At 37.7% G+C, this 19,046-nt stretch overlaps 1 protein-coding gene across 2 annotated transcripts in view; it reads right to left on the bottom strand.

Annotated features, from left to right (window-relative positions):
- The window catches only part of LOC120730878 (inactive dipeptidyl peptidase 10-like), a 246,633-nt gene that overhangs the window by 35,899 nt on the left and 191,688 nt on the right, over window positions 1-19,046 (bottom strand). For both annotated transcript variants that reach the window (XM_040027445.1, XM_040027446.1), the window contains exons 6-8: window positions 7,527-7,579; window positions 4,833-4,914; window positions 481-601 (exon numbers count right to left, since the gene is read on the bottom strand). In XM_040027445.1, coding sequence (XP_039883379.1) covers window positions 481-601; window positions 4,833-4,914; window positions 7,527-7,579 — 256 coding nt within the window. The remainder of the gene's footprint in view (window positions 1-480; window positions 602-4,832; window positions 4,915-7,526; window positions 7,580-19,046) is intronic.

Genomic DNA, 19,046 nt, shown 5'->3' with positions numbered 1-19,046 from the left:
GAAAACAGCAGTTACTGAGGTTGCTTGCCTTTTTTTAAAAAAAACAAACAAACATTTACATAAGCTTCTTTTCTCCTGAGAGATGGGGCAAAGTGGCTAAGTGTATGCAGTACGTGTTTGCTTAAAGCACATAAAATGACTCCTCACACCCACTGGGGAGATATGAGCACCAGAACAAACGTTATGAATATTTAATAATGGTAACATTTCTAAACACAAGTATTTTTTAGTTTAATGAGATAGTGTGTCAATGCTTTGAAATTAAGCAGACATATTTTTTATTCCAACTTCCCAATAGTTAAAGCTCACTGCCACAAAGCAGTTTTTCAGCAAGTCATTACGTGCATAAAGGTTTGTCTGTAATTGGCATTTTCTTGCCTGGTTTCTTCAAACAACACCCAGGTAAATGTATACTCTACGCAATTTTGCTAGTCTTATTCTCAGAATGTGAAAAAATGTTTGTAGAAAACTGATAGGTACCTTCATAGAGCCAGTCAGCAATTCCATTGAAGATGACCCCGTCTTTTCCCGAGGATGTTAGCCTAAGGGAGTTACTCTTGACATCCGACTGATAATAGATGTTGTTTTCAAATATGTAGATCTACGGAGACAAAGCACACACAGGAACAACTTAATATGATACAGTAAGAAATAAGGAAATGCTGCCAAAAGAAAAATTGGTGCATGACTCTAAAACTTATTAAGCATGTGCCAGAGTTTGGACTGTAGCACACATGCACTGGATTAACAGTTACACTAAATGTGCACAGTATCTGCTCAGCATCCAAGCAATTCTTTTAGGATTAAAAGTGCGAGCCAGTGCTGGTAAGCCAAGTGATTAATGCTAATGTTCTGTGTACTTTATTTATGAAAGTAAGCTCTTACTCCTTAACAGCTCAACAGTAACTTTAAAATCACAAAATCTACCACTGGGATGTTAAAGTTCAGAGATTTGCCCTCAAAAAATCAGGAGGATTTCTCAAAGTCCCCAAGTCTGTGAGTGTCGACATTGGAATTGGGCCCATGTCTTACTTTTTTTTTTAGAGATTGTCATGCTAAATTGGCACTAGAGTTCCCTAACTCTTTTTATTTCTATTTATTTATTTATTTTGGCAGGACATGAGAGATCGACTCAATGAATTAGATCTGGGCTACAACTTAAGCTTGGCCATTTGTTAAATTGGCACTAATAAAAGCACTAGCCATTTAGTTTCTGTTTGTATTGTATCCATGGTCGCACAGACATCTGTCATTGTATTGCACTAATACGAATGAAAACTTAAGGACCAGTCTACAAAGCCAAAGGCTGGCAAACCCAATTTCCTGTTTTTGCCTGCCACCTGGCTAATACTACACCTGACCGCAATGCCCATCCATGTGGATGGTGGGAGAGGCTGGCAGTACCGTGCTATCTTTTTCAAAGGTGTTTAGCTTGGCTTGGTGGATCAAGTCTCACCCAAAAGATCCTCACGAGTGAGCCACCCTTCGATCTCTAGTGGCACAAAAGCATCAATGGTTTCTCCAATCCAGGAGAGGTGTGTATCCATGAAAAGACTGTTCAATTGGAATGGTTAAGTACACGAATGGAGGCCAAAATGAGTTTGCTCAGTGGGGTTCTTGGGCTCACCCTTAGAGAAAGGGTAGAAGCATTGAGATGGTATGAACTACCACTCCTTTGTCTTAAAAGAAGCCTTTCTGGGAGTTTGGTCTTCTGATTTATAGGAACTTTGTGGGCATGTTCAATCAAAAGGAGCTCATGGGGCATTCAAAGACCGCAGGAGTCTCACCAAATGTTGCACTGGCTCTGGAAACGTTGTATGCCCAGAGATAATGGTGGTCTTTTAAATACTTGGAGACTGTGGTCTATGTCCTATTTGGAAAAGTTCTGAACTTGTTTCACTTGTTAGAAAGAAGTAGGTTAGGGACTAAAATCTACTTGGTTTGGTTTTTAGCACTTGTTTAAATTAAGCCACTAAAAAAATGCTTGGGAAGGTTTAAGTGCTAAAATTTACTTGGGGAGGGTTTAAGCAACAGACTTTGTGGATTTCTTAGGATTTCCATGTACATGTAGCTGTCCAGAACCAAAAAATGAATTATCTCAGATCAAAGAAGTATCTGTATTCGGACCTTCCCAAAAGCCAGAAGTCTGTTGCTTTATATGATCTTACATAAGAATTCATTAGCAAGGAGCCTCTCCATGCACTGACATAACCTCACAGTCAGCAGAGCCTTCTGCCGTCTGGCTGGAAGACATCCAGATAACATCAGTCCAGTAGGCAGTCTGTGCAGCATGTGTTAAAGGGTTCTCTAAAATGTGAGGGCTTATTATTATGATTGTGAAGTGAAGATTATCAGACATTTGAGGTTTTATTGCTGCAGGTTGGATTAAATTGTAGAGGCTTGAAGTGTATTAGTGATGTCAGCAATAATAAAAAAAAAAAAAAAAAAAAAAAAGGAAAACAGTTTCAAATAATCTAAACAACACAATTTCTTTTTTGGGTTTTTCATGTAACAACCGCAACAATTTCCTCTACTAACTGGAGATAGCATTCATGTAAGTAAAGCAGTAAGATGGTTGACTTGAAAATTTGTCTGGTGAATTGAAAGCAGTTCCTTTTCAATTTCTTTGGAACGTTTCTTATAGTTAGGAATGTGATGCGGAATTCACAGTGCTTTAATAATTAATATGCTACACGCAATCTCATACTTCCCCATTGTGCAAGAAACTATACAAATGTTTTCAGTACCTGAAATAATTTTCAATATTTGACATTATATGTTACTGAAAATGGGGATGGTTCTAAACAATAAGAGTAGATGGTGACATTATGGGGTTTAAAATGTATAACATAATCCTCCACAATTTACAATGTATGTATGTATAAGGAAATTTTAAGTTCTGGTCATTTAAAGGTTGTACTATTTTACAGCAACCATGCTGTGTAAAACAGGGACAGTCCATGCTTCCCATATTCCCTGTAAGTATCCTACTTTAAATAGGCTCAAAAACCAAGATAGGTTATATGTATACAGTAGACTTTGTAACAATACAAGCTACTACAAAAGAAAAATGTTTTGCCAAAGTTTAATAAGTTTATTAGTAAATTTAAATATATGAATCAAGGCTGCGTTTAAAAGTAAAAATCTGTTTTCTAACGACAAAGGAAATAAATGTATTATGGCTAAAAAAAGAGAGAAATTGCTAAGGTACCAAATTTATTACACCAACACCCAATGTAAGGCTTTTCCCAACTACCAAATCATTTTATGTTCTTGTTATCATTAAATTATCAGTATGTGCAAGCTCTTTAATTGAATTGTTATGTTTAAAGGTGAATTATAATTGTTTTTTTTCGATAAATTTTCAAATTAGCCATTTCACAAAATAACAGAGCAGATTATTATTTTTTTGATTAATATAGCAAATTTACATTCCTCATGCAATGTATGAATGTGTACTTGATTAATTTCTTCGTGGAGACTTTCAGTCCTAATAAATAATATTTTAAAACAGGTTTTTGACAGTTTTCTAAAATCTTTGTATTTCACTGATTTGGGGATTTTGGTCCATTCATACTTCAAATATGCACTAGTTTCCAGTTCCATAATAGCACAGTAGGCACTCATTAAAACTCCTCAATTCTTTTTAAAATCGAGAATTGTTACGCTCATATTCTTTGCTAAAATAAGTACACTTTGATTTGGTGGAAAGCTTAGCCATCATGTTAAAAAGTGTGTTACAATTAAAATTCAGTAAGCTGCTCAAATGGGACTTAATTACAACTTTGTAAACTGTGAAAAGTCATTATCTTGTTAGTTAGTGTCACTGTGCATGTCCAATCCATTCTTTAAGACTCTACGGTGATGAATGGACAGCACTAATACATATTCTAGTCATAACTCTCAGACATCTTCCTAATGAGAAAACACGAATTCCCAAAGAATTACTGTGAAGCTCACTTACAGCCGGTTACAGCGAAATACACGGCATGTCATTGTTTCCAAAGATGCACTTCCGCCTAATGATGCTGTGCTTGCCACTCGAGAGCTAGAAAACCTTCACATCTGTCTACCTCACCTCCTTATCACCATAATGACTTCCTAATGGAGTCATATTTGATTTATGCTCAAATATTCCACGCTCAAATTTGCAAATATGGACACAGCAGCTCTACTATGCTTTTTAAGCCTTTTAGCTGTCAACAAAACAGCCTTCCCATCTGTCCTGTACAGATACATAAAAAAGTATGATGGAAGAAAATTAGCATTTAATTAAGGTCCCCTCAAAAATGTGAACCTGAGCACGTTAAGTAGGACATTGTGAATTACAAATAGCAGCACGAAATTGACGGCAACAGGACACAAACAAAGACAGCGTTCGGCGTGGTGGAAAGTCATGTGACACAATGTCATCCACAGGCCTGGAGCTGAAGATAAATTCCTAATTTGTGGGTTCCAGAGTCGCTGATCCTTCAAAACGCACTATTTTATTTTTCTGTAGAAACTGTGAATTGGCTGTTTACTGGATGCCAGATAAAGACTGTAGGACTCAGCAACAAATGTGCTGGCAAAAGCAAAGAGAAGCCACTGATTTTGTGTCTAAACTGATTTAACTGAGTAACAAAAACTTATAATAATAGATAAATAAAAATCTTATCTGTTTCATCCATGTAATTTGATACTTATGTTCAAAAATGAATGAAAAATATTTTAATTGGAGTAAATCTTACATATCCATGAAACAACAGGGCTGTGCAAAAGTTGCATAACCTTGTAAATGTTACAAATAAAAACAGGTTTACGGTGTGAAAAGATTCTCTATGTGTCCTCACCAGCTGTTGGCCTTGCACCCCCCAGGCAGCATACTGGAGAACTGAGTTAACCACCTCAGGAGGGTCCAGCTCCCAAACCTCCCTAAAGTAAGGAAAAGAGTAAACAGAGGATAATAATCACTCAACATCCACTGGTGGATAATGGCTAGGCTACTTTTTTAGATGAAAATGATGGAAATGTGCAATTCAATAGACCACTTGTGTGTGTGTGTGGGGGGGGGGGGTTACAATGCAAAAACAATGAGTAATAACAGCAAACCTGTAAAGCCAAAGTGAATATCGTTGGGTTCCTAGGCCCCCATTTTGAATATTATTAGCTCATTGACTGACCATTAACAGTTATGACTTCCATATGAATTGCCAGTAGGTTGTTGTCTCTGGCAGATTATGATAAAGTTAAGGCTTATCACCTGTTAGAATGGGTGGAAAAGCCTTGCAGTCATGTGTCGAAGACAAGAGATGTCTGTAATAATTTTGAAAAACCAAATGGAATTATATTAAAAACTGGAGAGTGAAAAACAGCCTTATATCAGTGAGATGGTAAGGACCGATGCTGCTAAACCTTTTCTAAAGCATCTGAGCGTCAACTCTGCCCACCTCTAGTCAAATTTCATGCAACAGAAATGATGCGCAACAGTGCATTTTAATCAAGGTTTCCTCTCTACTTTAGCCATTGGTTGAGTTACAGGTGCAACGATTGTGACCTTATCAAATGGCAGCAGTGGGCCAATACATCTAAAGTCAGAGGTTAAAAAAAGAAAACAAATGTGCAAAAACAGTTTTTAGGGGAGCACCCCCCATTTTATTTATTCAATGTTTATATAGCACATGCTTTGTATCAGTTTGTTTCTTGCTTTAGCTGACAATGGCATGCACTTTGAAATAAGCCCAAGTTGGCCATAGACCCATTTGCCTGATATCAGCACAGACATGACAGAGATTAAAAGGAAATGCCAGAGAAATGCCCCAAAATGGCACAGCTTTCTAAAATAACACTCGTGTTTGAAAAGGATAATCCAATCAGCTGTATAAAGTTTTAATCTCTCTCTGATTAGTAGTCAGAATCCCGCTCATGACTGTGACTTATGAAGCTGGCAGGAAGTCATTTGAGCATGTCCTGGACTGTTACTTTGGATTGAGACTTTGTGCAGAATGTTTGGAAAATCAGTCTGAAAGCAGCGGGATGCCACAAACTGCAGGCTGATCTTCAAACTTTATTTTGACTGAACATAAAATTTAGAATGGTAAAGTTTCATCATGAAAACACAGATTGCACTTATCAATACTCTGCACAAGCTAGTGAGCGTTCTGGGGATATACAAAAAATATTCCCAGTCTGTACTTGAGGTAGTCAACTTACTACTTTCCATTGGATGTGTTGTTTCCTCTATTTGACTGCAATTGATACAGTTCTTGTACTTTATGCACTTAACCTGTGGAATTTTACATTGCAGAAATGTATAAACCATAAAGGTGGTTTACCCCTTTGCTCTAAATACATACACATCCATAAAATCTGTCTTTTGTTTTAGTGTAAAAATATAACAAAGATCATTTTGCAATTTAGGATTAGTTCAAATCAATGATAATCATACTAATTATTAACATTAAATTGTACATCTAAACAGGTAGTAATAGTAGTAGTAGTAGTAGTAGTAGTAGTAGTAGTAGCATCTACTTGCACTGTGAAGTTCTGTGCAGGTTTGCAACATTAGGCTGAGTCTGGGTAGAGAGTACAGCCACATGCAATTCAGAATTCATTCAGCTCCTCTATCAGCACTCACATCATCAATAAACACCAGTGAAGCAGTTCCTTGCTTACTTACAGCCACACAACATAACATCACCTCCACCATATGTGAGAGATGATGTGGTATGCTTCTGCTCATGACCTGTTTCTATCCTTCTTCATATTTTCTTCATCCCACAACAGGCTGATAGCACATGGAAGGAAAGCTTATGCAGTGAGGACACTGCCAATGCCAGCTTATGCCTTTCCATTATCCAGTGGATTTGAATTTCTGCTCAGCTAATTATTCAACAAAATAAATGTATTCTAGGTGAACAATACCCTGACAGCCACGATGCTGAAAGCACCTGTCTAATATTGTGTATACCCTGTTGGACTAGCTAAAACAACTGTAACCCCTGAAATGCATTGGACATGACTCCATTGTGTTTCAGCTTCACCTGAGCTGATTGCATGAACTCAATTCTTGCGATTCCACCAGATGCGCCACTGTGTGTGATGTCTCACAAGTGGCTCTCTGGTGTACCCCTCTCCCCACTGGATGAATTTTGGGCCCGCACTACGGCCCAGTATAAGATAAACAAAGATGATTTTGAATCATGCAAATAAACTCCAGTATAGCACAAGAGGAAACTCTAGGCAGGCAGGTGCCCCTGAACATGTGGGGCCCTTAGAATGCAGCTTGGGTCTGCTTGTTTATTAATCTCAGTCAGCTAACATCTGGAACAAGACAAACAATCCAAATAACAGACATACAGTTTGTTTCAAGCATGTCACAGCATGTAAATTGATCCCACAGTACTCTATTCATTGTACATAGCTTATATAAAAATGCTTGTGTTCTACAAATTTGTCAACCCCTGTGAGTCATGGATATTTTTCCACTAATGACAGGTGTTACTACCAAAAAGGTTGCCCCTCAGTAACCGCTGAGGAATACTTACCGAGTGTGAATATTGTAGATGCTGTAGGAGGCCATGTAGGAGTGGCGATAAACCTGCAGTAAAATAAAGAGAGAATGGAAGAAAGATTAAAATATGACTGAAGCGTTAACGAGAGAAGCAGAAGTATCACGATAATGACATCAGGACAAAATAAAAATGAAAAGAAGAAAGGCATCAAAGAAAACAGATTGCTGGCTGTTCTCTGTGATAGAATCTGTAGACAATGCAATTTGCATGGGTGACAGCTGTGGGACGAGACATTTTAATTCCATCTGAGAAACCCATCATCGCCGAGTGCCTATGTGCTCAAAACTCGGGAGAGACAGAGATGGAAAGGAGCGAGGGAGAGGCATTCAAAATGACAGAGGGGTGCATGTAAACTGTCTGAACCACCACCCGCCCACCCCCTCTGGAGAAGCTGTGCTTGACATGATAATAGACCTCTGACCGTGGCTAGTGATCGGGGACAGAAACAGCCCAGATTTTTGCATTCCATCAGGAAAAAGACACTCAAGTATTCAGCTCTGATACAAAGAAGCAGAGGAATTTTACAAGCGCCAACTCTGACATGACATTCTGTACTAATGTAAATATTAGTGCAGATCAGAGCTGCAGTTGACTGGGAATTGATGTAAGCCGAGACATAATGTTATTCCACTCATCAAAATGAGTACAATTGTTTCACCAAAGGTAGTTAGTATTGTCATTTTCCTTGATTGCAATGGATGGCTGAGTGGATGGATTGATGGATAGAAGTCTATTTTTTCCTGTCCCACTATATTAAAGTTTAGATTTACCTATAAAAGGACACTGAAGACAACAAAACCTTCCAAATGTTCAGTGATATACGCTTGAAATTTTATGGTCCACTGTTTCAAGGCTGTAAAACAATATTTTTTACAGCCTTATTATTTCTTTGTCTACAAACAAATACAAAAACAAGTACAAATCTATTTACAGGTGAACCAGTTTCATCCCCAAACTTTATGACTTTTTCATAACATTGAAAATAGATAGATAGAGCAATCGATCTTCAGCATGATCCAGTATTATTACTTTATCCTCAGGCATCAAAGAGCCTTATCTGAAACAACAGTCTGAAAACTAAGTGAGAAAACTAAAGGGGGAAAAAGGAGGAAAAACAAAGTTTAATGACATGAAATCTGCATAAAGGTTATGAATTCTGCAGAGCCCCAGATGGGGGCCCTCACTAAAATAGCCATGACAAGTCAACATGAGTGATCTCCCAAGCTGGAAGGGAAGTTGATCTAACTCTGATGACTCTGACAAATGCTTGTGCTCCCTGTTGTATGCTGTACAGCAACTGAGTAGAAATGAAGATGACACAAGCACATTTCACAACATCTGTGACATTTGCACTGTGTGAGGGCTTAAAAAGAATCCAGGCAAAATCCAACTACTAGCAATAATGCAGACAAACTCAGTGACAAGGTTGATAGACTACATTTCAGCTAACTGTACACCACTAAACTTATATTAAGATATACTTAAAAATGTCCATCCATCCGCTTATCCTTTTCAGGGTCGCTGGAGCCTATCCCAGCTGTCATAGGGCAAGAGGCAGGGTACACCCTGGACAGGTCGCCAGTCTGTCGCAGGACCAACACACAGGGACAGGCAACGATTTGCACTCGCACATTCACACCTAGTGGCAATTTGGATTATCCAATTAACCTGTCCCCACAAGTTGCATGTCTTTGAACGGTGGGAGGAAGCCAGAGTACCCGGAGGGAACCCACGCAAACACAGGGAGAACATGCAAACTCCACACAGAAAGACCCCGGCCTGATGGTGGAATTGAACTCAGGACCTTCTTGCTGTGCGGCAACAGTGCTAACCACCGTGCCACCGTGCTGCTTAAAAATGTCTAAAATCTTTCAAGTGAAGAAAAGGAGAGACTTGCCCTTAGAAATTGTTATCAGCACCTTTTCATTTCATTGTGGATGTTATCGCAAGACATACTCTACACTCCAGTGGCACAAATGAGATCTTTGATTTGTCCCTGGTCAGACTCACGGGGATGAGCCAGAGGCTACGAAGACTCATCGTGGAAGGTGTTGTCCAAGATTCACTTTGACCCATTCCTTTAAATCATTTACAATAAAAACTCTTCAATACGTAACAGAGTTCATTTTGTGTAATGTGGTTCATGTTTGTTTAACAACTATGTGGTGCAAATATCTGTGTATAATTAAAAAAAGACTTTCGAGTTGTAGCGTTCATTTTAGTCTACAATTGTTACAGTTTGTCCTTTTTTAATTCTAAGGTTTTATGCATTTGGGAAATAATAATAAAAAAAATAATTTTGTGTTTACAAGGTTCTAATTTACAGCTCAGCATTCAATACCATCGTTCCCTCGAAGCTGGACAGGAAACTGCAGGATCTAGGACTGAGCAGCTCCCTCTGCAGCTGGATCCTTAGCTTCCTGTCTGACAGACGCCAAGTGGTCAGACTGGGCAGCATCACCTCATCCCCCATCACACTGAACACTGGTGCTCCACAGGGGTGTGTACTGAGCCCTCTCCTATACTCACTCTACACCTACGACTGCACAGCCACTAACAACTCCAACATCATTGTGAAGTTTGCGGACGACACTACAGTGGTGGGTCTTATCACCAATGGTGATGAGACGGCTTACAGGGAGGAGGTCAGCGCCCTGACCCACTGGTGTCAAGACAACCATCTCACCCTCAACGTCGCAAAGACAAAGGAGTTGATAGTGGACTTCCGGAGGTGCAGAGAAGTACACACCCCCATCACCATCAACGGCGCTGCTGTGGAGAGAGTGAGCAGCTTCCGGTTCCTTGGGGTACATCTGGCTGAGGATCTTACGTGGTCAGTACACACAAACAAAACAGTGAAGAAGGCGCAGCAGCGCCTCTTCTTTCTCAGGAGACTGAAAAGATTCGGCATGAGCCCCCGCATCCTCAGGACCTTCTATCACTGTGCCATTGAGAGCATCCTCACTGGATGCATCACCACCTGGTATGGCAACAGCACCGCCTACAACTGCAAAGCTCTCCAGAGAGTAGTGCGGTGCTCTGAACGGATAATTGGAGGTGAGCTTCCCTCCCTCCAAGACATCTACAGGAAGCGGTGCCTGAGGAAAGCGGGGAGGATCATCAAGGACTCCAGTCACCCCAGTCATAAACTGTTCAGACTACTTCCATCAGGAAGGAGGTTCTGCAGCATCCGGTCCCGTACCAGCAGACTGAGAGACAGCTTTTTCCATCAGGCCATCAGACTGCTGAACACGTCATAGACACCTCAGCTTCACTACTGGAACTTCAACATTATGCACTCCATACTGTACAGTAATGCCACTGTTTTGCACATGTCTCAACTCTGTATATTTTATATATTTTATTTATTGTTTACTCTATTTAATTTGTAAAATATGTGTACACACACACACACACACACACACACACACACACGTAGAAAAATATTTAGTATACACATCCAGAAATGCATATACTATTATATATTGTACATATATTTATTAGTTTCAGATGTAGCCATTCTTGTATTTTGCTTGTTTACATTATTGTATTTTGCACAACTCTGTTGCTTGTGAAGCTCGCACACAAGAATTTCACTCACATGTGCTGTACCAATGTACCTGCACATGTGATGTGACAATAAAAGTGATTTGATTTGATTTGATTTTTCAAATTCTAACCAGTGAAGAACAACAACCCTTGAGTACAAGTACACTCCGTGTGAGTAAGTAACATGAACAATGATTGGTAATTGTTTCCTGTATGACTTTACTTTCACTCTGCCACATCATTGTGGAGGAGTTTTGGTTGACTCTTTAGTATTTTTGCATTTCATTGAAGTTTGTTGGTATTCATTTATGCACAGCTCTCTTAAGGTCCCGCCACCACATTTCATTCAGGTTCAGGTCCGGACGACGTCATTGCGACACATTGATTGTTTTTCAAACATTCTGTTGTTTTCTTGTGATCATTCCCCTGTTGCAGGACCCACATTTGATATGCCACTCTGCATTATGACTAAAGCATTTTTTTTAAAAGCCCAAATTATCACCCCACCACCATGCTTGACAGGTGCAGCATCAGGTGTTTGGGAAATACAAAAAACTGTGTATTTTTGTTCATTATTGCTAAATATTTCTGTCCTGGTCTTATATGCCAAAAGCACATTGTTCCAGAAGTTCATGATTAGATACTGTCTAGAATGTTTTCCATGTGTGACTAATTTTTCTCATTGTAGAACGATGAACTTCAGATCGTCCATCAGTCCACAAACACCTGGATGCCCCTGACAACAAACTGCCTAAATTTCTGTTATTATAGACGTGGTCACTTGCTCATGACCTGCCACTTACCCCCTTAATTTTTATTGCAGCACTAAGGATTTATTTACTTTTTCACACACTGCTTCTGTATCTAACTTTTTGGGGAAATAATTGACAAAACATGCTATTTGTTGTTGAACATCTGATGTTGTAATTATCTAATTTTAAGATCTGCTGAGACCAGATAAATTTTATTATATTTTTATATGTAAAAAATGACAAATGACAAAGCCCATACTTTTTGTTTCACATGCATATATGTATTTACTTTTAAAGAACAAACCATGAGGATGTTTCAATCAAGTCCAAAAACAGGAGGGAAAGGAGAGAGAATGCGTTTTTGACCTTGTGCTTAATACATAAAACTTAATGGGTCTTTATCTACCAGAGTTTATGTCTGTTGCACTGAGATAACAAGTTATTGCAGGTTTAAGCTTTTTTATAAGTGTATGTCGGCTCTCCCTTAAATATGAAATGGCATAATACTAGGTTCACTTACTAATGAGGATTAAGTCTAATCCCTGAAGAAAACATCACTATATTTTTATCTTAAGAGCACTTGAGGAAACAAAGCAGATGTTTCTTACAATCATGGAAGTCAAAAGACATTTTGAAAGACTGCAATAAAGCTTTGGTTATGATGCCTAAAGCACAACCAATAACAATAAGCTGGAACATCAATAATAGAGATTCCTGTTCATCAAGAGAGTGAATTACTGGTTAGAGAAAAGAAGATTCACCAAGGTCCAAGTGACTTATATCAACGTTATGCAGAGTGTAGCTTCTCAGTGCATACTGAATGTATTGTGGCTAACACTGAGGTTGAGTGTGTTCAATATAAATTTACAGGCTTTATTACAAATATCTTTCAGTATAGCGGAGAACTGTGCCTGGAAGTAAAACCTGATTCTTCATAGTGCACTATACACATTTCTCAAACCCTGACAGGCTGAAAATTCCTCTTTTTTTTTCTTTTTTCTTTTTGCCATGAAACAGTCTTTACAAGCCCCAAATGAACTTTTCAGTGATATGCCATTAATTTTAGGTGTAGAGCACACATGGGTATGGTGACCTTTGTTGCCGACTTCGTAATAAAACAAAAGGTTGTGACATTTTCAGCACTCAATGCTGTGAAGAAGAATTTAATGTCAAGAACCAAACGTACGGATGCAAGCTGGATGTTTAAAAAAAAACACCTTTGACAACATCACAACAAGGATTCTTGTCTAAAAGGATTAAAGTACCCTCTTCCAAAGTTTAATTATCTAGTGATTTCAGTTTTTGTAACTATAGCTAAAAAAAACAACAAAAATCTTAAGGTCAGTTGTTATCTGTAATTAACTTTTTTTTGGCTGATAAAGCAAAACACTACAGATCACAGGTGTCAGCGTAATTAACCTTAAGCTGCAAACTGAAAATGTGATAAAAGGTATTAGATATGAAAAGGTAATGAGATGATAAAATGTATGTAACACATGATTAAGAGGGTATTAGTGGGGTATTTTTAATAAAAAACGTGTTGGAAATTTAAACTGTGTCTTAGTTCTAGATGCAGAACTGCAATCTTAATATATTTCTATAATATGAATCAGTTAATGGTCTTAAAAACCTCTTTCTCTAAATCAACTTCAAAGAGAAAACATTTACCACTCAAAACGACAGAATGGGTGCCAGCTGAATTAATTTAATTAAGGGCCCAACTCCAAAGGCTTTTTTACAGTATTCATATTTTTTTGCTCAAACTGTGCCTCAGATGTAAAGTTCATGCTTTTAACATAGATTCTTAACAATCATTGCTTACAACTCCCAAAATATGATGCAACATTAGTAATTTCAGAATTGTAATATAAAGTTGGTACATTTTATGAATTCCAATATAATTAGTCTACTGTTTCCTATATTACCCACTTATAAACAGAGCTGTGGGAGATATACTGTAGGTCCATTTTTTCAGTATTAACAAATCAGAGTTGTTCACAAATGCTGAGTTGACATGCACATCACAGTTTGCTTTTTCTTATCTCTCCTTGTCTTTATATGGTGTAGCCAGCTGTCAGCTTACTCACATCATACTTTATTATGATGAACAAGATGGCGACGCATATAGACACAGTGGCTCACTACTCTTCACGTTTGGTGCTTTGTTTTTAATATTTTCTATGTGTATGTGTGGGTCTGTGTGTTTTTTACTACTATATGTCGATTATAATCCAATGTGCAATAAACATTCACCCATTCTTTTATTTATTTATAAATTCTTTTTTTTTTTTGCTCATACCTTTCTTGCACTTTAAAAAAAATCCACTTTAAGTTACTGTGTTGTGTTTTGTTGTGCCAACATGGTTTTTAATTTCATTGTACTATTGTTATAGGTATGACTGTGCAATGGCAATAAAGAGTTATCTCATCTTGTTAGTTCAAAATGTTTGTTTTTGGAGAACTTAGCATTAGCTTACTAGAGTAGTTGTTTTGAGTGTGTCTATACTACGGAGGAAATTGAACACACCCAGGCTTTCTTTGTGTTGGCTTGAAACACCCTAAAATAAGTATCATGAAGATGGTAATCAACTTTGTTTGTTAATGATGATGATGATAAAATCATGATAAAAACCATTAAATAACATAAAGATATATCAGTAAAATGAAAAACTTTTGAAAATAAGACAATAAGCTAATACTGCAGAAAATTGTGTCCTAAAATTTACAAAGTGATGAAACAAACATGTTAAATTGAATTAATTGTTTTAACTTTGAGTGCACCCATGTACTGAAGTTCATTACTATTGTTGTGCCTGAACATTAGAGCATTTACATATTAAATATTTACATATTACTATTCTGCAATAAAGGAGACGTGGAAATCGGTTTCGACAAAAGTTGATTGATTAGGTATTCTTGGTGTGTTCTGTGTTCCAGTAGCTGCGATTCTAGCAGTGTAAAAAAAACTTAGCAGAAGATTACAAACAATAAAAATATCTGCTCACATTTTTTAAATCAACGACTGAATGTATATGAAATTTTCAGTTACAAAAGAATTACTCGATAAATAAGTAAATAAAAAAATTCAGTGAAACGTGAACCTTCCACCTCATTTGGAACTGAAACTCTGAATATAGCCTAACCATAGAAAAAAATCACATATTATGTTAATTTAACTTTTAATCAACTGCATTTTTCATGAATAGCAGCAAAAACCCTGTGAAAGCCAAAGTCACAGTTTCACAGCTCAGTTTTTAATTTAGTCTCTTTTAGAAGTATCTTTTAAAACAGTTATGCTCATGGGTTTTATATTAAGAGATAAATTAGTATCTTCCACATCTTTCCCGTTGGCTAGTGCATTTTACTAAATTAAAGCATTATAAATAATTTAACTTAAAAAAAAAAAGACAAAAAAGTTCTTATTAATGTGCATGTCATTCTATGACCATATTAGTACTAATATGACTAATAAAAATTAAACATGCAAAACAAAATGTGACTGTAAACAGAAACAAGAGAGTTTAATTCCCATTAAACATAACCCCTCCCAGTGAGATTGTTTTTACTATATGAACCTGTTTAAAAAATGCATATATTATAAGCAGGGGTCCATATAAGTGGTCCGAAGGTGCGCATTCGCTGTCAAGATAAAAGACGCACACCAGATAAGAAGTTGCAACATGCGTTTGCGTACATAAGATTTTCTGGAGGAGGACAGACATTAGTTTAGAACGCTTAAAGATGTCAAAGAAGCAAGCTCCTTTAAGCAATTACTTTGGTGTTCCTCCACCTCCAAAGAAATGTCAGAAGGAGTCCGAACCGCAAAAGAAGCGCGTATTCTCGGAAAAGTGGTTGCAGGAGGTGAGCTGGCTTCAAACAAATGATGAACGCACAGAGATGTGGTGCAGAATATGCCGTGAAAATCTCACTATAGCGGACAAAAACAGTGCCTTTTATATGTACGTATATATGTATGTATATGTATATGTTTTGTCTGTTGTATGACAAAAAAAAATCTCTTTTGAGTGAGACAAAAGGAAGAAAAAACAATCTACAGACATTTAACAAAACTTTCATGGATGTCACCACAGAAGAAGTGCATCTGAGCCTTCCCCTCCCCTGCTGGGCATCAGTCCACTTATAAAAATCAATAGTGTAGTGGAAGCAGCTCCCTGGATGGCTCTGTGAGAAGGGAAAACATGTCTACCAAAAGGCAACCAAAGAATAACAAAGCTTTACACTACAGGATATGTGAAGCTGACATCCTACTCTCCTGTCACTATGTGGCAGCTATGGTAATTTTAGCTCTAGGAACTATAAAGAGGTGGGCTTTGAAACTTATATTTTTGTTTGTCTTTGTTTATATTTTTGCTTGCCATTATCACAAGCACATTTAGATAGAATACACAAGGCACACCAAGAGCCTGTTCACAGCTTGAGGATTTTTAGTTTTTCTTTAGTTTAGATCCTTGATAGGGTTATATTTAAAGAATATAATTTTACACTGCAAATAGCTTAGCCTTCTATTACTTCAGTTTTGATGTGGTCAAAACTTACAAATCCCAGTAAGAGTAGCTGTGAAACTGCGGGTTATTCATCTGCAGAGGAATGGTTTATTTGAAGAGTGCATCCTAGCACAGAAACAGCAGCAGTTAAGGGTACAAATTATCTTCTTATGGCCTCTGACAGTGGACTCATCTCTGTGTGTCTCCTGCTAGGCCTCAGAGCAGTATTCAATACTATTGATTATAATATTTTAATACAGAAACCTGAAGACACTGTTGGTATTAAAGGAAATGTGATACACTGAAGGGGCGTTGTGGTTACCACTGTTGCCTCACAGCAACACGGTCCTGAGTTTGACTTCACCATCTCGCTGGGGAGTTTGCACATTCTCCCCGTGTTTGCGTGGGTTCTCCCCGGGTACTCCGGCTTCCTCCCACAGTCCAAGGTTGCGCTTGTGGAGTTCCACACGGTTATGTGCCAGGACCAAACCTTTACTTAAAATACTGCATACATTTTCGTTGTTATGCAGATGATACTCAGCTTTTTTAAATCCATAAATCCAGATGATACAAATCAATAAGTTAAACCACAGGCATGTCATAAAAATATAAAGATCTGGATGACATCTAATTTTATCACTTGTATTTAAGTGAAGGATTTAGAGAATGTCCTCCCTATTGATTTGTAACATTGTTTGCAATTAGATACTGCAATCAGACATATCAAAGGGATAGATATCAGCTTCGGATAATCTCGCAGACAAATTCTATCTCACATCACCTAAGCTACATAAGCCTATGTAGCTTGATGCTTGTTTATTTTCTGTGAAAATCCCTTTGTTTACATGTCTCAGAATATTGCTATATTCATCCGTTATGGTTGCAATACACCAAACAAGAGGCATTTAAGGACACAGGAATGCAGGTGCTTTGCTTTAACAAAAAAATCCCAAAGGGGTACTTTTATTTTGCTGGCATTATTGGAGAAATGCTGATAGCCTATATAATAGTGGGTATCGCCATTCAGTGCAGCAGCCACCGTTCACACTCATTTGAAATTTATTAAATTGAATGCAGCGATGTTGCTTTGGGACACAGGTGCTGTTTTCCACCGTAAAACTGTGCATCAGGATGATATTTGTTTTCTGCTTTTCCCATATTTGTGGTTTGTTTTTCCCTGAAATGCCAGGTGGGCTCAACAGAGACAGCACAGATAGCTTCTCTCTCATTTTCCCTCTTTGTTTTCAGCATTACATCTGTGACTCCCCACTGCCATTTCCCACTTAGATTATTTGATCCTTTATTAGCAATTCTTCCTCAAACTGGGGCACTGGAATATAAACTGATCAGCTCCGAAAATGCAAAATTGTTGATTTCTTAAAAGACTGCTCAGAAGGTAACTGGCTTTTCAACTTTTCCAGTGACAGACAGAAACAAGCTTGAAGTGTTCCATTGGTATGGCTGGAAAAATGCAGAACAAATGTAAGCTTTCAATCCAGTTATGCCTTGACATGCAATCAGTAGAGGCTGTCACTCAGAATCAGTGAAAAATCTGTCAACTTCAAACCCACGCACTTCTGTGTCTTTATAGCTTAAACCCAATTATGTATTTTTTCATGTTCCCTCTACTTCAGTGGAAAAAGAACAGAATATATGAATGTTAGGAGCAGGAGATCTCTCTCTCCCACTATATTTGAATGCAGATACATACACATACTTAAATCAACAGCTTATAGCAATGGCATACAAAGAGAGTAAAATAGCACTATAGGCAGCAAAGATTTCAAACATTACACGGTGTCCGCAAGGCTAAGAAAACACCAGCCAGTTGTGAGCAGTGACAAACATAAACCTAGAGATTATGAGCTTTTCTCAAGCTTAATCACTCCCAGATACAGATGTAGGCAGATAACAGTATGTAATCCCACAGACAGGTGAGGCTACAAGAGCTTTCTCCTGGACCTTGTAGCAGGAAACTCCTCCATTCACATCAGATCCACATAACCACCTAAAACCGCTGTAGCTTATGAACAGCAACTACAAAGGCTGCACTCTATAAAACAACTTATTAGTTCAAAGGCAGCACTGGATCAAAGTGCATGATTAGCAGGAGACCGGTTTGCTTATTTTAGTGCAGATCCAAGTCTCTTTGTTATTCTTTTCATCGTTCATTAGAGGTTACGATTAACTGCAAGCACAGACTTCACAGTATAGTCCATAGATCAAAGCATGGGATTACAGCAAGCTCATAAAAATTAGGGGAAAAAAACATTTAAAATAAATAATTTTGAACGATTTCGGTAGGATACAAAACTGACTTTAGTCAGTTTACTAAATTGTGCAAAACATAACAAAAATCTTGCATGTGCGTATTGGAAAACCTCTATTGTGTCATGTGACTGACAAGAGATTCAAATTTGGATGTTAAAATATTTAGCTGATTGCAATATGTGTTTACAAGAGTATATGCAATGCAAAACAAAACTGTCATATTTGTATTTTTTAATGGAAACAGAGTGCTGGAGGGAGGTGTAACAGAGAAAGGAATGTTAATGTTAAAAACAGACTGCATGATAAAGTGTTATAGTCAATGATGGAATTCACTGCATTTTAATAACTGTGAGCTGCTCATTCTAAAAAATCATTTACTCGTTTTGTAAAATGAGTAAATTATCGTCAGCTAACAA

The sequence above is a fragment of the Simochromis diagramma genome, unplaced genomic scaffold (genome assembly GCF_900408965.1).
Source record: "Simochromis diagramma unplaced genomic scaffold, fSimDia1.1 OVJJ01000343.1, whole genome shotgun sequence".
NCBI classification, from domain to species: Eukaryota; Metazoa; Chordata; class Actinopteri; order Cichliformes; family Cichlidae; genus Simochromis; species Simochromis diagramma.
This window is presented reverse-complemented; position numbering and strand designations above follow the sequence as displayed.